Raw genomic sequence first — 23,173 nt, forward strand, 5'->3', positions numbered from 1 at the left:
AGGGGCCCCCCTTTGGTCACCATCACATTGGGGATCCTGGTTTCCACAGGTGAACTTGGCGGGGACACAGGCATTCTGTGCACCGCCCAGAACGTGCTGGTTTTGCCCTGGGCCCAGGTGTGACTGTGGAGGCGTGTCCCTGCCCTGTGGATCCACACGCCAGGCACCACTCAGCCTTGTGACTGGGGTGGGAATGGCCTCGTCGTGCCATCCAAGGGTCGGATCCGGTCCCCAGAGCGTACCACTGCTTTGCCTCTCTCAGAGCCTGTCTCCCGCGGTGGCCGGATGTGGGCTCCTGTGCTCCAGGGCCCCATGTTTCTGGGGAGAATCCAGTGGTGCCTGTTTGTGCGATGCCTGCCCTTGGCTTGGCGGGTGTCCAGAGTGGCTGGGACTTGGGAGAAGGTAGACAAAGACTGTGTGGGAAGAATGGGTCGTGCGTGGAAGAGCCGACTCAGCAGTGTCTCGAGGAAGGTCGTTAAAATGTCTCCTGCCGTTTGGGGATGCGTTGTGTCCTTGAAAGTCGGTATTCTTAGGCCGGGAGCTTCTGATGAAGATCACATTAAAGTGGCCTCAGTGGCTGGTCACAGTGCAGATGGATGCTCAGAAGCTCAGAGCTTGTTCTTTGAGTAAAGGCTGGCTCAGAGAGGCATTGATCGATAAACATGCCGGCTTCTCCTGGAGGAACTAAGCACTTCATTCTGAACTCCCAGAGGCTGGCGGAAATGCCAGTGACCTCAGAGTTCAGCCCAAGCACGGACCTAGAGGCTTAATTTTTTATGAGTTTTCTCTTCTGTACCTCAGAAGAAAGGCCAGGATTGAACAGAGAGAACATCCCCAACAGGGGAGAGCCCGCCGTCCCGGGTGCCGCTGTGGCTTGGCATGCTGAGGTCCTGCTGCCCTGCAGGGCCTGAGGGTGGGAGGAGGAGCCCGTCTTGATGAGGCACCTTTACCTGTACGCCAGGGTAGGCAGCACCACTTGGTGGCGGTGTCTGAAACACTAGTTGGGGGCCTTTAGGCAGCGCCTGAAACGCTAGTTGGGGGTCCTTTAGGCGGCGCCTGAAACGCTAGTTGGGGGCCTTTAGGCGGCGTCTGAAACGCTAGCTGGGGGCCTTTAGGCTGCACTCTGGGGCTGTCCACTTTGTGCCGGCCCTTGCTGCACCTCCAGGGCTTGGCTCCTAATTGCCACTTCCTCGGGTCCTCAGGACAGGGCCGCCTGTGCTGGACCTTCCCCTCCCCTCCAGACACGACACCTCATGGACACACGCTGGCCCGCTCCTTGCTCTCCTGCCCCTCTGGCTCAGCCCGCTCTCCATGCCCTGTGCGGAGGCCCTTCTCGGTTTGCTCGTCCTCTTCTGACCTTGCCCGTTGCCCCTGGCGGGCCCAGCCTCAGGCCCACTGGGCTGACCACGAATGAGCACGCCGCACACCAGCTGCCCATCGGAAACGTCCGCGTCTCTGACACCGCCTGTCTCAGGCTGTCCCGCCACCCCTCCCCAAGGGCCCTCCCAGCTTCCTATTTCCCCTCCAGTGTCAGGAGGCACCTGCTTGCTGGTTTGCTGATGGCCTGTCTTCTGCCCGCTGCGGTGACTGAGTTGTTGTCTCGCAGCTACACACTCCCCTCTCCGAGCCCTACTTTGCAGTGCCGGGCACTACAGCCCACACTTGCGCTTCGTCAGGGGCACCTGCATCAGGGCCTGCCCTGGGGGTGCTGGAGAGGGCCCCACGGCCAGCCTGCAGGCAAACGGGCGGCTCCTTAGCCACTGGCCTTGCCCCTCTCAGCAACCTGCCAGCCTGCAGATTCTGTAGCGCCTAGAGGTGCCAGCTCCATGGGCTGCTGCCCTGTTCTCAGAGGCCTGGGTCCAGGCCCTCCAGGGCCCCTGTGCAGACACCAGCACGGCCTCCCTCAGCAGCCTCAGTTCCCGTTCCATGGGGCCCATCTCTGAGCGTCTACATTTTAATGATGTCAGCCTCTGCCCCGTGTTCCCACAGCCCAAGGGATGGGAGCTGCTTCCTGAAGTCCCTGTGTCCTTGGTGCCCGAGGGTCTTTCTCCTGCTCTCAGTGACCTCATACCCACACCCCCGGTGAGATTCTCTGCTCATGCCACATGCATGGCTTCTTTGCCTGAGATTCCCACCCCAGTAGAATGGAGGCCCAGCGAGCCCAGGCTGGCTGCGGTGTTCCATGCTGCCGTCTCTGGTGGGTGCAACGGCGTGCGGCTGCCCTCCCCGACATCCCATGTGCTGAACGGACTGGGTGGACTTGCCTGCTGGTCAGGTGTGAGTGGCGAACGTCCCAGACACGGCTCTTGGCGAGCATTCCACAGTGTCGTCTGCTTGTCGTGTCTTGGTGTTGGCTTTTTACAGTCTAGTTCTGTTGTTCAGAAGACTGCGGAATCAGCCCTCAGGCCTTGGGGTATGGCCCCGATGACGCGGGCCTTAGTGCCGCACCTGGAAGATCCTGGAGCGGGTGTGCCTCTGCCGCCCATGCTGTCCCTCAGCCGGGAGCATGTGTTGCTCTGGTTCATTTCTCCCATCTCCCTTCGTGAGGGGAGGTTTGCTTTACAACCTGGCTGATGAGCTTTTCCAGCCTGGGCTCAGCCCCACGCCCCTGTGGCTCTGTCTTCCCTCTGCAGCGCCGTGGAACACACGCTTCATGCTACATCCTGTAGCCGCTGCATTTCCTCAGACCGGGTCCATGAGGAAGCCCAGGTTCAGCTGCCTGATGCTTGACAGGCAGACACGAGAGGCGAGAGTGGAGGAAGAGCGGGTGTATTCAGAGAGCCGGCAGATCGGGGAGGTGGTCACCTACGGTCACAAAGACCCTCTGAAGTCAGTACCGATCTCAGGCTCTTCTTATGCTAAGGGTAGGGGCGGGAGGTGGGGGTGGGACCAAGAGGTGACTGACGACCCCTGAGATCTGGGAGCCAGCAAGGGTCTGAGGAGGTCGGGAACGTCTCTGTCCTTGGCCAGGCCACAGCACTCCTGCAGATCTTTAACAACGCCTGTAGCTGTTTCCACCTTCCCCTTCCATCCCAGAGTTAGTGTTCGCATTATTCCCTCAGTACTCTAAAACTAGGAGTGGGTAAAGACCCTTTAAGCAGAGAGGAGGACTGTGCTAGTTCTGCAGAGCCGCTGTTGCAGGACGAGGGCTGGGCTTGGGGCACCCCGGTGCCGGCCGCGCTGCCTCGCGGAGGTGGCCCCCGTGCCAGCCGTCCTGCCTCGCGGAGGTGGCCTAGGCTGTGGAGAGTGGGTCAGAAGCAGCTCAGGCCACATCTAGTTCCTGAGGCCCAGTCTTGGCACCTGACTCTATTGCACTGAGCCCTGGTCCCTAAGCGCCGGGAGCCTGAGCTCTGAAGCAGGACAACCACTGTCCCGTGGGTGTGCGTTACTCTCATCTGCTCTTGGTGGGGGGACTCCAGCCCCACGTGTGCCCCACACAGATGTGAGCGCACCCTCACTCAGGACTCGCATCTGCTCTTGGTGGGCGGACTCCAGCCCCACATGCACCCCACACAGATGTGAGCGCACCCTCACTCAGAATGCAGGGTGTGGGTTTGTCGGGTCCCCCTCAAGGCTGCCCAGCCATCCTGTGCTGAGCTGAGGGCGCCTGTCACCTGAAAGACAGCACCTGTCACATTCTTGCCTTTGCACACCCTGGCTTTAAAGCAGAGCACAGGAAATGGTGGCATTCTTCGAGTTAAATGATCACACGGAACCATGATTTAAAGCACTTGTGAACTTTTGCACCTGAATTCAGTGATTCAAGAGTAGATTTTACAGCCCTTGACTATTAAATTGGCCCATGAATAGTTTAAAATTGAACTGGAGCCCAAGGTAGCCTCATAATATGTGTTTCCCGTGAGCTTTGTGCCTGTTTTTTATTTTATCGTGCGTATTTGCTTATGCAGCACCTGGAGGGGGCGGGGGGCCGCCGACCAGTGCTGCACCTGGGGCCAGTGTCAGCACAGGGCTTTCCCAGGCGGCTAATGGGATGGGAAAGACTCAGAACGGTTTCCTCTGCTCTCGCGTTGCAGCAGTCCACATGGAAGACTGACCAGATGTGGGTGTTTCCCCACCCACCAAGCAAGCAGTCGGTTCTGCCTGGGACACCAGCCGTTCAGTTCAGCCTCACTCAGTTCTGTTCTGACACTGTCTGCCTGGAGGTGGCGTCAGACCCTGGGGTGAGGGCCCAGTCCCCACCTTCTGGTGCCAGTCGTGAGCCGCCGCTGTGCTTCTGACCGGCCAGATGTAAACTGGGGTTCCGACCACCCAGTTGGGATTCCCCTTGGGTTTGATTAATTTGCTGGAGTGTCTCGTAGAACTCAAGGAAACAGACGTTTACCAGTTTATTATAAAGGTTACTGCGAAGGACGCAGATGAACGGATGCGCAGGGCGAGGTGTGGGGGAAGGGCCTGCAGCTTCCATGCCCTCCCTGGACCGCCACCCTCTGGGAACACCGGAAGCCCTCCCAGCTCAGTCCTTTTGGGTTTTGATAGAGGCCACCACCCTCCAGGAACACTGGAAGCTCTCCCAGCTCCGGTGAGAGGCCTTTGGGTTTTGATGGAGGCCTCGTCAGGTGGATGTCATTAACTCTGCCCCTGCTCATTGGTGAGCCACTCAGCCTTCAGCCCCTCTCCTTCCCCGAGCTTAGGGGTGGGACTGAAGTCCCGAGCCTCTAGTCCGGCCTTGGTCTTCCTGGTGACCCGCCCCATCCTGCAGCTGCCTGGGGGCTGCAGCCACCGTCAGTCATTGGCACATGGAAGGCCTCATCGTTAGAGCCCGAGGGTTTTAGGAGTTGTGTTCTGGGAGATGGGTTGACGATCAGATACGTATTTCACAAGATCATACGAGGCTGAAATGAAACGCCCGTGTCCTGGACGCCAGTGCATTGGCCCCAGTCTGTGGGCTTGTGCGGCTTCTGCTGGGGCTGGCCGAGGGTGGCCAGGCTGGGGTTCCCGCCATGCTTGGCTGGGTTAGGACCGCCACCAAGTCCCTTCTGACGTTCTGTGAGTGTTGGATTCGCATTCACTTTCAACTTACCCTTTATTTAAAGACTTCTACTGAATTACAGTTAAAAACCCCGTATTCACTTCACTCAAACATGTGCGGAGACCACCGCACAAGAAAACGCCATCCGCCAGCCCTGGGATGAAGCTTTCCCCAAACCACCGCCCAAGAAAGTGCCATCTGTGGCCGGGCGCGGTGGCTCACGCCTGTAATCCCAGCACTTTGGGAGGCTGAGGTGGGCGGATCACGAGGTCAGGATATCAAGACCATCCTGGCTAACATGGTGAAACCCCGTCTCTACTAAAAATACAAAAAAATTAGCTGGGCGTGGTGGCGGCGCCTGTAGTCTCGGCTACTCGGGAGGCTGAGGCAGGAGAATGGTGTGAACCCGGGAGGCGGAGCTTGTAGTGACCGAGATCGTGCCACTGCACTCCAGCCTGGGCAACAGAGCAAGACTCTGTCTCAAAAAAAAAAAAAAAACAAAAAAAAAACCGCCATCCGCCAGCCCCGGGATGAAGCTTTTCCTCAAGTCATGTAACTAGAGCCGAGAAGAAGCAATTGATGGCCAGGAAGGTGTGAGCCTGAGGGTGGTGTTCATGGCCCCATCCCACATTCCTGTTTCCAAACATCTTGGCTCACTGCAAGCAATACAAAAAAAAAAATTTTTTTTTTTTTGTATTTCTAGTAGAGATGGGGTTTCACCATGTTAACCAGGATGGTCTTGATCTCCTGACCTCGTGATCTGCCCGCCTCAGCCTCCCAAAGTGCTGGGATTACAGGCGTGAGCCACCGCCCCTGGCCACAGATGGCTCTTTCTTGGGCGGTGTTCTGGGGAAAAGCTTCATCCTGGGGCTGGCGGATGGTGCTTTCTTGGGTAGTGGTTTGGGGAAGGGAAAGCTTCATCCTGGTTCTCATTGATGGTTGCCTCACAGGACTGTGGTCCCTGTTAGCTTTTCTCCATCCCAGTGCTGTGTTTTATTTCCTCGAGATTTAGTTAAGATTTCCTTTGGAAAGAAGTTTGTGATGCTCAGTACAGTCGTGTGCAGCTCCTGTGTTCCAGCGCCCGTTCCACTCGGCACCTGCCCTGGGCTGTCTGAGGGGTGCTGGGCCCTCCCTCCGCTGACTCGCCCCCTCCCCAGGGCGGCCTCTCTTCTTCCTGGCTGTGTCCCTTCCTGGGAGCGTCCTCGTGCCTCGCTGCGGAGTCCTGACTTGCCTCCTCTTGGGCGGCCTCTCATCTCTCCTGGCTGTGTGCCTTCCTGGGAGCACCCGCGTGCCCGGTTTTCCCATGCGGAGGTGGAGTCCTGACTCACCCTCTCTCCGGGGCAGTCTCTCCTCTGTGCGCCTCGCTGCGCCCTTCCTGGGAGCCCCCTCGGGTGGGGAGGTGGAGTCCTGGGGCTCCCGGAATCACAGAAAGTCATTGCATCATAGGTGGGTTCTTGCAGTCAGGGTCAGTGGACGCTGTCATTTGTCTGGCTCCCAAGTCAGCTTCTGAAGGACAGAGAGGGGGGCAAGATCCAAACCCCTGAGGCCTGTTACTACCAGGCTGTGAACTCGGAGACTCACCAGGAGTGGTTGGGAGCCACCAAAAGCTTCAAAATCGCGTGACACAGCCCCTCTCTGCTGTCTGAGGAGACAGCTTGGTGCCCAGTGGTCGAGGGGTCTAATGAGAGCCATTGGGAGGCTATTGTGGTAACGCAGGTGACAGGCAACCAGCACAGGGACTGAGGCAGCGGGGAACGTGCAGGGAAAGGAGGATTCAAAAGCAGAAATCAAAGGAGCTATCAGCCACCCGAAGGGGCGGACGGGGGAAGCCTCTTGGGCAGCCTGGAGTTGGCCTTGCCCGTGGCGTCGGCCCGCAGGAGGCCTCCCAGTTCCCAGTGCTCAGCGCCAGGCTGGGCTTTCAGCCTCGCAGAATGTTTTTAGAACAGGCCCCCACCAGCAGGCGCCCGGCGTTTGCTTCCCCGCACCACATTGCACATCTGCGGTGATTCAGAGGGGAAGCGCTGGCTCTGCAATCTCGCTCATTCAGAAGTCCCGTCTCCCAAAGGGCTGCGTCGCCGACAATTTTTCCCATTGTGTGTGGAGTTGAGCTCCCCTCCCCCTCCCTGCCGTGTTCTGGGATCACCCTGGGAGTCTATTTGAAATCCAGAAACTCCTGAAAGGCCTTAAGTAGCTATTCAGCAGTGCGGAAATGGCAGTGAGGGGGCTGCACGTGCAGCTCTATTTTAGGGTGTCCTGGTGGGCTCGTTCCTGGGGTGGGGCGGGTCGCGGTGGGATGGTCACCCCAGGCTTCAGTGCTTTGCCCTCTTGTCTCTCCTGTGCAGCGCCCGGGGGCTGGAGAAGGCCAGGCAGCAGCTGCAGGAGGAGCTCCGGCAGGTCAGCGGCCAGCTGCTGGAGGAGAGGAAGAAGCGCGAGACGCACGAGGCGCTGGCCCGGAGGCTCCAGAAACGGGTCCTGCTGCTCACCAAGGTGATTTGTGCCCTCATATTTTGATCAGAGTTGCAGGGAGCTGCGGGAGAGCGCACACCTGGTCAGCGAGATCTCACTGCAGAGGCAGGAGTGCTGCAGCTGGGTCAGTGCAGCTGGGTCACAGTTAGCACTTTGGCCCTGGGTTGCCAGGAGGGTTCTGGGAGTGCCAGAGTGCTCAGCCCCGGTGCTCCCTGTGGGACCCTCTGGGCCTGCTGTGTGCCCCACCCTTTTCAGTTCCCCCAGCATCTCAATGTCCTCCCCGGCCTTGTGCTGAGCCCTGGAGAGCGTTCCTTGTCGCTGCGGACCCTCTGCAGGAGCCTGTGTCCCTTGCAGTCTGCACCCTCATGCTTTGCCGTCCAGTGATGCTGGTTTCACTGTGTGGATCTTGGCCTGGGCTCGGGATGAAGGCTGTCACCTGCTTCCAGGTGTGCCCCAGCCCCACCTGTGGGCGGCTCCATGGCCCGACTCTAATCGTCAGTGCCTGCGGGGGTTCTGATGTCTGACACCGTGAGCAGAGGTCACTGGAGCGTGAAAGACAGTTTTTGTGAGTGTTGTTTAAAATGTTCCTCGAGCACTGAAATTTCAGAAGACAAGGCAGGAGAGAAGTAAATCTGTCCCCAGATGCTCTCTGGGCCAGGGCGGGTGTCCAGCTTGCTGGGCGGAGGCTCCCCCTGTCCACCTCCAGCCAGTGCTGAGTGGGCGGAGGGCTGTGTCACCCTGGCCTGGGATGGATGCTGCACCTGTCAAGTGCTGGGAGTTGTGCCTCGTGAGTGTTTGCCTGTTCTTGATTGTTTTTGATGAAAACCAAGGCTCTTTGCTGCTGGGACCTCTTGGTTGTGGAGCTTTCAGAAAATTAGTAACGTTTCTGCTCCGAAGCTGCTGTTTTATGGCTTCTCCAGCTCGCTCCTGGGCGGCTCCATGCTGTCTCCTGAAGGAAAAGTTCACATGGGCCTGGGTCCGGAACACAGGCTGAGCTGGCCCCTATGCACAGCCCAGAGGCTGGCCCCAAAGCCCTGGCTTTGCAGGTGCACCCCAGACAGGGGACACTCGAAAATGTTCTCACATGACTTTTCAGCCGGAGCTGTCTGCTGCCTCTGGCAGAGGGGACACCCAGCCCTGTTGCATGGTCAGGCACAGTGCATTTCTGTGGAGCAGCTCTAGGACCTTCCTCCGTGCTCCCTTCTCTTCCGACACCATGTCTGCTAGTGTGTCAGCTTCTAAGCAAGATGCGTGCGGTGCATGCGGCACAGGCGTGTGGGCACAACCCTTGGGTAATCACTCTCTAGCGGGGTCAGGCAGTAGCACCAAACCAGCACCTGCCACCCACTTCCACAGAGGTGGACGGCGTGGCGATGCCGCAGAAGGGCTTTTCTTAGGAGGTGGCGTTCATGTGGGGACCCAAGGATTTCCCCTTTGTGAAAGTGTGTGTGGAGAACCGTGGCGGAGGGAGAGAAGGCGGCTTGTCACAAAGCGCTGCTGAAGTCACCCTCGAGGCCTGGAGCCAGAGGAGACAGCGGCTTGGGCCCAGCAGGCCACAGCGTGTGGGCTGACCACTGCGGGGGGTTCAGGCAAGTGCAGCCCGACCCTGCCGGTGAGGAGAGGCCCTGGGAAGCAGAGGGGGCGAGGCTGTGTTCTGTCGGGGTGGCGGGACACCTGAGCTTGGTGATCTTTGAGTGTGCGATGACCTGCTGTGGTCCCGTGATGTGGGAAGCTCAGAGCTTCCTTGGGGAGGAAGAGTAGGAGGGCTGGGCTGGGAGCTAGGCCTTTCTCTGGGACCTCAGATGTCCCTCATTCTCTCTGGGTCTCAGTTCTCCTTTCTGCTAAACTTTGGGCTCAGGCCCGATGACCCCAGGGTGCCCGGGAACGTGGCTGTGTTCGGGTGGTGCCCCCTCGAGGGCACCTTGTTTTTGGCCCACTCTGATTCTGGGTCGGGGCTGGGGAGTGATGTCAGCCCACGCCGGCCAGGCGGGCAGCACTTTGGGGTGGTCCTGCGTGCGTGGCGTGGGTGAGTTACAGGTGTGGTCCCCACATGAGGGCAGCCCCGCCTGGCCTCAGCTGTGGCTCGTCCCATGGGAACCTTCTGGTTTCTTAAGTCAGCAGTTGGAAGCTGATGGGAAGAGTTCCCTTTACAGGTCACATGTGGGCCTGAGTGTTCTTGTGTGCTGGGTCTGGCCTGCAGCCTGACGTTCTGTGGCCCACAGGACACTGGTGCTGTTGCCCACATCCCCTCTTAGTGCCAGGGCTCCCGGCCGTGATGAGGAGTTGCACGCAATCACTGGATGTCTGGTGTGGTTTTCGCCCCTCTGGGGCTCCCTCATGGTCCAGTGGAGCCCCACAGCCTCCTGGGAAGTCTGTGCCTGGCTTCCTTCCTGCCGTTCCTCTTTGAGGGTCACCCCGGCCCACCCAGGGCAGGAAGTTTCTGTTCTTCTCTGCTCTGCTTCGCAGGTGGAAAGCCTCTGGCACTTTCTGGCCCACGCCGGCCTACCCCCAACCCTGCTGTGCTCACGGGCCTGCTCTGTGTTAGCAAGAAGGTGGATATTGATCACCGGGCATGGACTTGTTGTTTATCCTGACAAAGGATCGATTCCAGTCGCCCGTGTAGCCCCAGGCCAGGGATGCAGGATCCGTCCAGCCAGCCATTATGAAGCTGTTCACTCAGCCATCTGGAGGGAGCGGTGTGCCTGCTGCTCTGGGTCTGTGCGCCTTGGTGTTGGCCACTGCCCACCTCAGCTCTGCACGGCAGCCCGCCCGGCTGGCTGGTGGTCAAGGAGCGCCTTCTCTCCAGGCGCACCCAGGAGGGCTGCGAGCCTGCGGCTGGTGGGGGCTCTGGGCCTCTGGTGTCCCGTCGGAGGCCCTCCTTGTGTGCTTGACATTTTAGTACACAGTGCTTGGAGCGTGCAGTTTTATTTCAAGACCTTTATTAAGCGGCTCTAGTCTAAGGATTTAATTGTTACTGAGAGCTAAGAGTATAATTACCTTGGTAAAATATCATGACTATTTTAAGCAGTTGAAAATTGGCTTCTGGAACTGGGTGAACACAAACCATTTTCCTGTTTGAAATGAGCTGTTTCTCCAGTGCCCCACGCTTCCACAGTATGGCTGCAGAGCCCTGTTTATGGAATATCAGTAATACAAGCTAACTTTTAGCCAGAAACTTTTAAAATGACAGAAGAGCTTTCCCTTCCCACCTCCCGTTTTCTATCCTCCACCCTCCCTCCCTGTTTCAGAGCAGATCATTTACTGGAGGCCACAGGCTGTTGGTGAGCAGTTGACACTGGGTGTCCAGTGGCGTCTGACTGACGTCGTGGCTGCTGAGCGCGGGGTGGTTGTCATGGTGACATCCTGCCCTGGGAACCCGCACAATGGGAAAGACAGATTTGTGTCTTCCGGAGTTGTCGAGGGTCTGAGTTTTGAGCTCTGGGCTGGGGTCTTGGGTCTGCGCTGGCTGAATGAACACGTTCCTCGGCCACCTCCTCCGAAGCTGGGGTTGGCGACGTCAGACATTCCCCTCTCCCACGTCCTTCTTGCTGCCCGGAGCATCAGATCTGCTCGCTCCCATAAAGTTCCCTTTGTCAATCAAAAAACCCTCCACAAACATTCCTGACGATCCACGGTCTCAAAACCAACGTGGCTGGGCCTGCTGTGGGATTGGGAGCAGATGAGCGCTGGGACCCTGGACACGGCTGCCGCCCTCAGCGATGGGAGAGTGTGGGGAGCTGGTGTCTGTATCTGCTGGGTGCAGTTTAGGCCAGATGCGTCCAGGAGATAGCTGAAGGCAGATCAGGAGACAGCTGAAGGCAGATGGAGACTGGGTCCAGGAGGGCGGGGCTGCTGCTCTTCAAGAAACAATCAAATAGGGGCAGAAGGCAGGAAGTACAGGGGACCCCTCAGAGGACTTCCATGTTCTTCCTGCCTCACATCCAGAAGAGAGTCCTGGGAGAAGCCTCTGTCCTCCTTTGAGAACCCTCTGTCCTTCTGGAAGAAGCCTCTGACCTCCCATGAGCAGCCACCGTCCTCCTGGAAGAAGCCACCATCCCCCTGGGAGAAGCTTCTGTCCTCCCATGAGCAGCCACTGTCTTCCCGGGAGAAGCCGCTGTCCTCCTGGGAGAAGTTTCCGTCCTGGGAGAAGCCACCATATTCCCAGGAGAAGCCGCCATCCTCCCGGGAGAATCTGGCATCCTGTGGGAGAAGCTGCTGTCCTCCTGGGAGAAGCCTTTGGCCTCCTGGGAGATGCTGCTCTCTTCCTGCTATGTTCCTGGCCCAGAGGCAGCTCTTGTGAGTCTGAGCCATCCCAGCCTCTTACAGGGGCCAGAGCTACCTCCTAAGGCTCCCTCCCCATGCTGTGGCCCCTTCCCAAGGGAATCGGGGGCAGGGGAGGCAGGCTTAGCTCAGGGACCCCTGCGCATGTTCTCAGTGGACTCTGCCGGGATTTCCTCTCTTCTTGGGGGTCATTTCTGTGCCCAGGATGCTGTGCTGGAGCCTGTTACAGGAGGGGCTCCGGGCCCCCTTCTGGTCCATCCTAGGAGGCAGCGCAGTCGTTGCTGGGACTCTCCCAGGCCTGTGCTTTGAGGAGACCCTTCCATTTCCTCCTGACTGTGTCCCTTCTCCTCTGCAGGGTTGTGTGTGCTGAGGGCAGAGCAGAGGGAGGCTGGCTGCCCTGAGGGAGCTGAGGCCACAAGTGTTCAGGGTCAGAGTGGCCCGTGGGTCCTGAAGGAGTGTGTCCTGGTGGCCGTGCCCTGGCCACAGCAAAGGTGGGCATGGTGCACACCGAAAGAGGACAGGGCCTCGCTGGCACCGTGCTCAGGCTGCGCAGCGATTTAGAAATGCGCCCACGTTGCTGGAGTGTTTTTATTTTTGAACAGGTTATTTTCATCTGTCCTGGAATAGCACGGTGGAGACACACCTGATGCATGGTTTTGCTTCCGTAGGACGTGTGGGTAGAAGGGACATGGAACAGAGGCAAGTGCTGTTACTTATTTTGTGTTTATACAACTTGGGCAGTTTCCACTTTGGAGACCACCCCAACAAGGTTAATGTAGCTCATGCCTGTCCCAGCCACAGACAAGGCCACTGTTCCTTCAGCTGAGCGCCACTTTTTGTTGGCTTGCTCTTGCTTCCAAGCCCCGATCTCCCCTGATGGTGTCTGTTTAAGTCCTGGGATCCAGCACAGCCTGGATCGAGGACGCGGAGTCAGGCACTCCCCAGGGCCCAGGACTCCGCTCACTCTCAGTCCTCCCGTCTTTCTTTTCAGTGTTCTCGTGAAACACATGGCGTGTGCAGAGATCATATAGAACATATACGTACAGCTCAAAGCGTGCAGCAGGTTCCGTGTCTCAGTCCTGGCGTAAGAAGCAGAACAACCTCGGCTGTTAGACAGAGCCCTGCTCTAGGTGTGGAGCAGCCCTTCCCTCATTTTTCTTTCCAGGTTCATCATGGATGTGCATCTTTAATCATTGCTCAGCTTTTCCCATTTTTATGTTTTCTATACATAGACCCACGCTTCTGTGGCTTCTTTTTGTTTTTATTTTAACATTATCCTTTTGACCTTCGTCCCTCGGAATGCAGCGTGTTCCTTTTCGCTGCTGTGGTGCTGCCGTGCAGAGGGAGTGAGTCACGGTTTAGTGACCTGACGTGTGAGGGGTTCCAGTTTTGCCCTCACGTGGTGGGTGCTGCAGAGTGGGTGTGGACCAGCCTCGCCTCGGGAGGCTTGTTCTCAGTAGTCTCCGTGGTGTAGTTCAGTGTGCACAAATTACAGACACAGGACAGATAGAGGAGCAGGTAGTTAGCAACCCCAGCCAGACCCTCATGCCCGGTTCCAGCCGCTCCCTCACTTCACTTCGCTGTTTTTTTCTTTTTCTTTTTCTTTTTTTTTAAAGACAGTCTTTCTTTGTTGTCCAGGCTGGAGTGCAGTGGTGCGATTTCGGCTCACTGCAGCCTCTGCCTCCTGGGTTCAAGCAATTCTCCTGCCTCAGCCTCTCGAGTAGCTGGGATTATAGGTGTGTACCACCATGTCCAGCTAATTTTTGTATTTTTAGTAACGACGGGGTTTCACCATGTTGGCTGGGTTGGTCTCAAATTCCTGACTTCACTATCCCCCCGCCTTGGCCTCCCAATCCCAAAGTTCTGGGATTACAGACTTGAGCCACCGTGGCCGGCCTTCAGTTCCCTGTTTTTTTCTTTCTTTTCTTTTTTTGAGACAGAGTCTTGCTCTGTCACCTGGGCTGGAGTGCAGTGGCGCGATCTCAGCTCACTGCAACCTCCGTCTCCTGGGTTCAAAGCGAGAGATTCTCCTGCCTCAGCGCTTGTGAGTGGCTGGGGACTGAGCCGCGTGCCCTGCCTTAGCTAAGTTTTGTATTTTTAGTAGAAGCGGGGGTCTCACCGTGTTGATTGAGCTGGTCTCAGAACTCCTGACCTCATGATCCATGCTGCCTTAGCCTCAAGTGTTAGGATTACGAGTGACCACTCGCGTCTGGCCTGGGCCTTTAAATATTGTTTGCCTTTTTCTTACTGAGTTGTAGTTCTTTACTCTGGATATGAAAGTCTTTTGTTGTCGAAACGTGTTTAGTTATCTTCTTGTAGTCTGTGGTTTGCGTTTTCACTCTCGGAATTTCGCTGTTGATGATGTTCGTGCAGTCCAGCTCACCGATTTTTGCTGATGCTGGTGCTTTTGAGCTATGATTAAACAATCTTTGCCTCCCAAAGTTGTGAAGATACTCAGTGGTTTCCTTCTAAACACTTTATTGTTTACCTTTTACATGTTGCTGCTTTTGTTCTGTGAAACATGCTGTTGATCTGACAGCCTCTATCACACGTGTGGCGATGCCACGGCCGTAGCCGGGGACCTCTTCTGGCCGTCCCCTGCAGGGCTTTCTGGTGTGTTCCATGGGCTCTTTTTTAATTTGTTTACGATTCCATGTTGTTGTCCTTGCCTCCTCCTTCCAGTGTTTCCCTGTGTCCAGGTGAAACGCAGCATTAGTGTATCTCGGCGTCAGCGTGTCTCGGCGTCAGCGTTATTTCCTGAACCGTGAATGCCACGTGTTCCACCATTTACCCTGATGGCCTTTAATTTCTCTCAGCAAGTTTGATGGATTTTAGGGTAGATGTCTTACATGTCCGTTGAACTTTCCCTATGTATTTGGTCTGATTTCATGTGTCTTCTTGGACTTTCATCCATCTATTGTGTGTGTTCCTTCCTGGTCCATTGTTCCACCTGTTCACTCTGTTCTTTGTCCCCTTCCACCATTCCCTCCTTCCTCTTCCATTTCCCTCCCCTTCCACCATGCCTCTCTCCCTGGCCATGCTGCCAGCCCCACATCCTCCTCCCTGGCCACCTCCTCCTCCAGCCCTCATCCTCTCCCCTCCTCCTGGCCATGCTCCTCCAGCCCCTCCCTTCCACCTCCTTCCTCCTTCCTTCCTTCCTCCATTCCCTCCCGGCCACTGATCCTGGCCATGCTCCCTCCCGGCCCAGCACCTCCTCCTCCCTGTTCCATGGTTCCTGTCCGGCCCTGGTCTCCTCCTTCCCGACCCCGCCTCCTCTCCTGGCCTCCTCGGCCTCCTCCTAATGCACTCCTCCAATGGCCTCTCCTCCTGTCCCTCCGGCCCAGCTATCCTCCCTCTTATTGCGGCTCAGCTCCCGGCCCACCTCTCCTGCGTGCATCCCTCCCATTGCGGCCTATCCTGATAGCTGTTGCGTCCTCCCGGTGACCCATTATCTCCTCACGATTGCGTGTCCTTTCCATTGTGCCTCGCTCCTTGTGCGTTCCTCGGTATTTCCTGTGCGGCTCCTCCATTGGCCTCTCCTCTCCTGACCCGCGTCCTTTCCATTACATATCCTCCTATTTGCGGCTCCTCCATTGCGGCTATCCTCCTGTGCGGCTCCTCTCCCTTGGCCACGTTCCCTCTCCAGCCCCGCGCCTCTCCTCTCCCCTGGCCACACTCCCTCTCCAGCCCTGCGCCTCTCCTCTCCCCTGGCCACGCTCCCTCTCCAGCCCTGCGCCTCTCCATGCACTTTCCTCCAGGTGCAGTGTCATGGAGGAATGATGACAGTAGGCACCTCGTCTCCTTCAGGCTGTGGCGGCCGCTCCGGTAGTCCATCAGTCAGCGCGGTGTGTGCTGGATGTTCTGTGTGATACTCTTTACTGAATTAATGAAATCCTCTTCTACTCGTGCTTTTCTAAGAGACTTCATCACGAAGGCCTACCCCATACATTGTGATGTGGGTTGTTTTTGTTACTGTTCAGTTCAAAATACTTTCTGACATTCTCTCTGGACTTAGAAAGCCTGGCCTTCGAGCAGGATTTAGCATGTTCAGAGCATATAGTACAGGTGAATTGGCAAGTTGAAAAGGGATTGAAAAGGAGAAACCCAGACTCGGTTCACTTACTTGATCATTAATTTTTCATTCCCCAAATTCTACTTTTTTTTTTTTTTTGGGAGGCGGGGGGAATGGAGTCTTGTTCTGTTGTCCAGGCTGGAGTGTGGTGGCGTGATATCGGCTCACTGCAACCTCTGCCTCCCAGGTGCAAGCAATTCTCCCACCTCAGCCTCTGAGTAGCTGGGACTATAGGTGCGCACCACTGTGCCCGGCTAATTCTTTGTGTTTTTAGCAGAGATGGATTTCGCCATGTTGGCCTGGAACTTCTCACCTCAAGTGATCTCCCTGCCTTGGCTTCCCAACGTGCTGGGATTACAGGCATGAGGCACCTGCCCGGCCATTCCCCAGATTCTTACTGTGCGTCTCCTGTGAGCCTGGCACGTTTGGCTGCTGTGGAAAACAGCAGGGAACTGCACAGCAGACTGGGAGCTCAAGGGCCTCTCTCTAGGTGGGGCAAGTAGCAGTCGTGTTGAGGCGGTGATCGCTGCTGTGAAGAATATGGGGCACTGTAGGGTCCTGTGCCAGGATCACTGCTGTGAAGGGTCCTGTACCGGGATGTGTGGGGCACTGTAGGGTCCGTGCCGGGATCGCTGCTGTGAAGAACGTGGGGCACTGTAGGGTCCTGTGCCGGGATCGCTGCTGTGAAGAACATGGGGCACTGTAGGGTCCTGGGCCGGGGATGTGTGGGGCACTGTTGGTCCTGGGCCGGGGATGTGTGGGGCACTGTAGGGTCCTGGGCCGGGGATGTGTGGGGCACAGTAGGGTCCTGTGCCGGGGATGTGTGGGGCACTGTAGGGTGCTGGGCCGGCGATGTGTGGGGCATTGTAGGGTCCTGGGCCGGGGATGTGTGGGGCACTGTAGGGTCCTGTGCCGGGGATGTGTGGGAGGCGTGAAGCCTTTGAATAGGTGACCTTGCTGAGCCCAGAAAGTCACTGCGGGGAGAGCCGAGTCCATCTGCCGTGCTAGACCAGGGAGGGGTTTGGTTTGCTGTGATGATAGCTGCACAGGTAGTTGGGAAGGTGGTGGAGCGAGGTCCTGTGTCTCCCTGGCTTCCGTGTGGCAATGCCGTAGGTGGTGGTGGGAAGACCAGGGGCTTCGGCATTAGCACAGCCTGTGTTCCTCTCCGCGATCGGCTGCCTGTGTAGGTTTCTGTGGCCCTACAACGGTCCCCCAGGCTGCCCCTTGGAGCCACACCAACTCCTTGTCCTGGTTCTAGTGTTGAGTGGGACTTGTCCTTCTCCCCTCCGTGATAATGGGCGCTGGGTGGGAGCCTGTGGGAGCGCCATGGTGGGCATTGGTTCGAGGTGAGCACCGCCCTTGCTCACGTGGGTGTCCCCTGGGTCGCTTGGCGCATGGGTCCTGGAGCCAGCCTTGTACGTATCTTTCCTGGATAGCCGTTCTGTGGTTTCTGCCTCTGCCCCGTGGGAGCCTAAATCTGGCTCTGCGCTTCTCCCTCCCCTCAGGGTGTGGGATCTAGCCCTCTTCCCCTGGAGCAGAGCACGGGACTTCCATCCCTCCCGCAGAAGAGGCTGAGCAAGCCCCCCGCGGCCTCTGATCGCCGTCTCCTCCTCTCCACACCCCTCTTTAGGTCTGAGGCTTCGTGATCGGCATGATTTCTCTTGCTCTTTCTTTTTCGATACTGAACATTTTTGGTCTTAGGTAGCACTGAAGGGAGTATTTGTAACACCCAGTACCTGCTGTGTCGTCTGGAAGGCATCATTCTCTGTGACCCTGTAGGGCCTTGTCTCAGACAGACATGCTCCCTGTGGCACCCGCCCAGGCGTGGGGGTCAGCTCTGTGGCCCCGTGTTAACCCAGCAAACCGAGGCTTAAGAGTGGCATAGAGAGTCTGCCCAGGCCATGCGGCTAGCCTTGATGCTAGGTTTGTGGGTTTTTATTTTTTTTTGAGACAGAGTTTTGCCCTCTCACCCAGGCTGCAGTGCCATGGCAGGATCTCGGCTCACTGCAGCCTCTGCCTCCTGGGTTCAAGCAATTCTCCTGCCTCAGCCTCCCGATTAGCTGGGATTACAGGCGCGCGCCACCACGCCCAGTTAATTTTTGTATTTTCGAGATGGGGTTTTGCCATATTGGCCAGGCTGGTCTCGAACTCCTGACCTCAGATGATCCACCCACTTCGACTTCCCAAAGTGCTGGGATTACAGGTGTGAGCCACTGTTCCTGGCCCTAGACTTTTTTTTTTTTTTTTTTTTTTTTGAGACAAGGTCTGTCTCTGTCAGCCAGTCTGGAGTGCAGTAGTGCGGTCTTGGCTCACTGCAGCCTCGACACCCCAGGTTCAGGTGATCCCCCTGCCTCAGCCTCCTGAGTAGCTGGGACTGCAGGTGCCACCAGCATGTCTATCTAATTCTTTTGTGTTTTTGTAGAGATGGCAGAAATCTGAGTGTGACTTGGTAGCTCTGGGGTGCAGCCTGCGGTCCCCACATCTCACCAGCTCCCCGGTGGTGCTCCTGTGCTGCTCCAGGCCAATTCTGTCGGGTGGTAGAGGCCTGGACCATGCTCTGTGATGTGGACCACAGGGGCCGGGTCACACAGCTGATGTGGATGCCACTGACTGGCCCTAGGCCTGGCTCACCCCCACCTCCCTCTGCTGTCCTCGCTGTGTGCCCCCCAGAGGACACACATTCTGGTGTGTGCTCCTTCACGCCCTGCTTTCTGTAAGGGTTTGTGGCGTGCCTCTGCCTGGCGCTGTTGTGGCATGTGCCCCCTTACTGTGCTGCCTGCCTAGTGCCTGGAAGGAGGCTCGGCCCTGCTTCCTCTGTCTCCTCTGTCGCCGCCCTTTGTGACAAGCTTTGCACTGTGTACCTGTACACAGGACAGATGGCGTTCGGGCCCTACCGTTGTCCCTGGGTCCCGGCCCCACTCCTCTGCGCCTCCTGCTGTTGTGACCCGTGCAGCCCATCTTCTCTCCTGGGCTTCAGCCTCTGGGGATATCCAAGGAGCTGCCCTGAGTACAGCATGTGCTCCCCGCTCTCCCATCACCGCGAGGGCGCGGCCCAGCCGAGCGCAGCTCAAGTTCAGCTTCAGACCCTTTTGTTCTTACTTAAAGCACATCGTTCGACATACACCTGGATCGGTGGGAAGTCTGCAGGAGGGGCCCTGAGACGCTGGCCAGCCCGCCTTCCAGGTTAGTGTTTGCTCTGCTCAGTGAGATGGCCCCTTCCCTCTACAGATAAGCAGGGTCCTCTCGGCTTTGGAATTTACTTTCTAGGTGTTAATGTATCGCCCTTTCACATTCCCTTTCTAGACCGACATTTCTATTATATCCGTTTAGGAAAGAACGTCCGCTTTGTTATGGGACAGTGCCGTTTGCACGGTTATTAGAAAGCCAGCCTTGTTACAGACTCTGCCGCACTCTCCCTCCGAGAGGGCAGCTGGACCTGGCTGTGGCAGAAAAAAGTCCCAGGGAGAAAAGCAGTTTTAGGAAATACAGCGAAGTCAAAACAAAATACCTTTTATCCCTCTCCAGTGTGAAGATGGTTCTTAACATGGGGCTGTGGGATGTGGGCGGCTTCCACCAGCCCGGGCCCTCCGCGTGCGCCCACCCTCCCTCTCGGCCTCAGGTACACGGAGTTTGGAGGCTGTGTGCCACTGGATTCAGGTCACCCCATCTTTACTCTTGGCTCTTTGAAAAGACCACAGTCCTGCCCCTACCCGCCCATGGATGGGACTTTCTGGACAGTTGCAGGTGAGACTGTGGAACTCCTGGCCCTTTCAGGGAGATTTGAGGTGACGGCCACACCACTGTGTTGGGGAAGGTGGGCTGGGAGCAGCAGTGCTCGTGGGCTCTGGCCCTGGTGGGAGTGCTCTGTCTGCGGGCGCCTGGGTGCAGCCCTGACCCCTCCGGCCCTGCCTCCCCCTGCAGGTGCTGGTGGCAGGTGTGTCATCAGAAACCCCGATGAGGACATTTCTGGATGGTGTCGCTGAGACAAAGCTGTCTCGGGTCTCCGTGTTGAGGGTGGCTAGACTCGGGTGCCCCTGGAGCACTGTAGAAGCCAGGTCTGCTTTCTTTTTTGAGGAGTGATGGCCTGTGTCCACTTCGTGGTGGCAAATCACACTTGGAGAACTCGGTCCCAAGAGCCTACTGATAGCTGCAGCCCAGAATGCAGGACCTGGGGAACCCCCATAACCCATGTCCCCAGGCCCTGGCTGGAACGTGCCATGCAGGGAAGACAGGCCCCACCTTTGCAGCCTCCTCTGCTTCCCTGTTGCTTTGCTGCCACCCGGCAGGGCCTTGGGGCCTTCACACAACGTCTCTCCTCAGAACCCAGCTCATCCCCGGCGTCTGGTTCACGACATCCAGGCAGGCCCTTTTCTCCCTTGTTCACCAGCGGCCGGCATGGTTCCTTGCATACAGCAGGCACTCAGTAAATGCCTGGCGAATATTGGACTCCTTCACCTGCAGGAGATGCTGAGACCTTTGGAGTGGCCAGGGAGCAGGTCTCCTGCCTCTGCCTCACCTGTCCTGTGCTGTGCCCCTGCCCAGAGGACTCTTGGTCCCAGCCTCACCCTCCGCATGGGCCTCTGCAGCACCACGTGCATGGGGCCTGCGACGCTGCCCCCAGCTGCCGAGGCCACGGCTGCTGCTGCTCATTCCGGCTGCCTCCAAACCCACCGGTTTTCAGGAAGGGGCTGCTGCCGGGTGGCAGATACCAAGGCTTCTGTTTCTGATGCCTGAGCTAATGTCAGCAATGTAGAAAGGGCGTTACTTGCTTTTCAGTTTCCCAACAATGAAAGTTGCAAGAGGTGTAGCTGTCAGTGGCAGAGCAGGAAGGAGGGCAGTGGCTGGGAGCAGATGCTGGGGCAGGGACGGCTCGGCCTTCAGACGCAGGCACTGGAGGCAGCACCCACCCCTTCCCTCCTCAGGCTGGTGGAGGAGCCTCTACTGTCACGGGACTTGGGGCAGCTCTCCCTTCTGGATTTCCTCCTCCAACATGTCCTGCTGGGGACATGTGGCTTCCTTTCCTCCCATGGTCCAGGAGGCCCAGTGCCTCCCTCCCCCGTGCTCCAGGCTGGGGCCCCAGCTCCCTCCCGGTTCCTCTGCTCCGGACAGCAGTCTGTGACACCAGGGCCATGCCCATGCCAGCTGCCATAGCTGCATCCCAGCTGCTTGCTCCAGGTTTGTTTTGATGGTGTACCGCTTTGTAAAGACTGTGGAATTTGCACACTGATATGTGCGTATTTGTATAAAAAGGATATGTTTGGCCTGTGGCCAATAAGGAACACGTCTGTTTATTTCTAAGATATAAGGACTTACAAAGATAAATGTAAGTAGGGTTTCCGCTGTATCCCTAGGCCCCAGTGAGCTGTCCGGTGCTGTCCCTGCCTGCTGTGCCTGGGCCCCAGTCAGCTGTCCGGTGCTCTCCCTGCCTGCTGTGCCTGGGCCCTAGTGAGCTGTCCGGTGCCCTCCTGGGCTGTCATTTGCTGTCTGTTGGGCGTTGTGTCCATGCGGTCCTCCTGAGGTTGTTTGCAGCTGCGGTGGCGGCAGGTTGGGCTTGGCGTCAGCAGGCCTGGGGCTCCCGCCATGCCACTGCCTGTGCTCTGTTGCTCACATGAAGGGGCCAGGGAAGCCTGTTGGCATCTGGAATCATGCCACAGGTGGCTGTGGCGGGGCTGTGGCCGTGCAAGTGGCGAGGACGATAGGGTTCTGCCCTTGTCCCTGGTCACCCTGCTCCTGCTCTCGCTTCCCTAAGGCCAGCCCCTCCTCTCTGATGTGTGTGGAGTGTGGGTCTCAGCCTGCCGGTGGCTCCTCCATTGCGTGCAGGGGGTGCACAGGTGTTGACTCTGCATGAGTGGTTGTCTTTCCGCTGGCTCTTTCCCTGCCTGACGCCCCTGTAAACATCCATTCCCAACACGCTTCCCAGAGGATGCCTGCCCTCGGAGTACTCCTAACAAAAGGCTTCCCAGTGAAATCAGTGTGTGACACCCCATGTGGTGTAGCCTGACACGGCACCTGCTGCTCAGCTTGTCCATGGCTCTGAGAAGCCCTCAGGGGCCCCAGGCAGCTGGTCGGGGTTAGGGGGGGCGTGGACAGCAAGGTGACCCGGCAGGCACAGGGCAGCTGGTGGGAGAGGTCGGGGACAGCAGGGTGAACCCGCAGGCGCAGGAAAAGCCCAGTCTTCATGTGCAGTTTCCATGTCTTGTTCCTGGGCTTTTCTGAATTGTGAGTTTCTAACATGCCACATTGAAACGTCTCAGATCTTGCCTGCTGAGCCACGTGGGTCTTCCTGAAGGCCGAGGTCAGCACCCCCCTCGCCACCACTTCATCCAGACCCCAGGAGCCCCTTCTGTCCCGTAGGCCGAGGCTCCCACAGCACCATGTGGGTTATGAATGAGAAACCTGGAGTGTCCTGCCTAGGAGAGAGGCTCTGGAATTCCCAGGCCCCCTCGGCTTTGGAGGCTTATAACAGAGAGACCGAGGATTGAGAGGAGCCCAGGGAGGCATCTCCAGTGCCTAGGCCAGGCCTCATCCAGCCAGCACACGTGGCTTCAGCCTGGCCTTGGGGGACACAGGCAGAGCCTGCAGCGTGTCTGGGAGGGGCTGGAGGGACCAGGCCCGGAACCTTGTCCTGACTACCCAGGCTTGCTTTGGCCTGACATTGTCTTTCTTTGTGCTTTAAAAGTCTCCTCTCGTGTTTGGTAGAGAAACATTCTCTTTTTAAACTCAATTTCGAAGAAATCCACATCTTTGAATAACCTTGATCTTGAAAGGAAAGGAAGTTAGCTGCAGGTGAAAATTGATGGTCATGCTCAAAGGCATGGTTCCCTGCCAAGGAAGCCTCTTGAGTCTTTCCGCTAAAAATAGCCGCAGCATCCTGGTGGTGGTGTCTGAACCATCTCCAGGCCCCTCATGGAGACATTCAGAGATGTTAAAGGTGACAGGCTGCCTCACCTGGCCGCTCCGCACAGGTGTGTCTGCCCCTGGCCTGTGGGGCTCAGGTGGGTGGACTGCTGACGGCCGGGCAGCAGTCGGGGTACTGGGCTCTTGCTCGGCGGCCTCTGCCCCTTCAGTTGTCCTTGGTGTCACGGCACACTCAAGAGCCTTGGAAGTTCCGTGTACCACAGTCTGGGCGGGTGCCTGGGTCCCTGTGTCCATGGTCCTGGGAGAGGTCCCTGGCCTCAGAGGCAGAGGTGTGGAGGCTCTGGGCTTTCTCCACGCCAGCGATAGGCCACCGTTGACTTGTGGTCTCCATGGTTCTGTGGGTGCTTCAAGGGAGCTGCCAGAAAGATCTAGCCACAGCCTGACACCAGCCAGAGTGGAGGCGGCCCAGAGACCCCCTGGCTCACCACCCTCAGCCTGGTGCTTCT

The 23,173-nt window shown here is 57.6% G+C and overlaps 1 protein-coding gene across 10 annotated transcripts in view; it reads left to right on the forward strand.

Annotated features, from left to right (window-relative positions):
- The window catches only part of MAD1L1 (mitotic arrest deficient 1 like 1), a 414,177-nt gene that overhangs the window by 156,136 nt on the left and 234,868 nt on the right, over positions 1–23,173 (forward strand). For all 10 annotated transcript variants that reach the window (XM_003895654.5, XM_017956539.3, XM_017956540.3 and 7 more), the window contains one exon: positions 7,333–7,477. In XM_003895654.5, coding sequence (XP_003895703.1) covers positions 7,333–7,477 — 145 coding nt within the window. The remainder of the gene's footprint in view (positions 1–7,332; positions 7,478–23,173) is intronic.

The sequence above is a fragment of the Papio anubis genome, chromosome 4 (genome assembly GCF_008728515.1).
Source record: "Papio anubis isolate 15944 chromosome 4, Panubis1.0, whole genome shotgun sequence".
Taxonomy (NCBI): domain Eukaryota; kingdom Metazoa; phylum Chordata; class Mammalia; order Primates; family Cercopithecidae; genus Papio; species Papio anubis.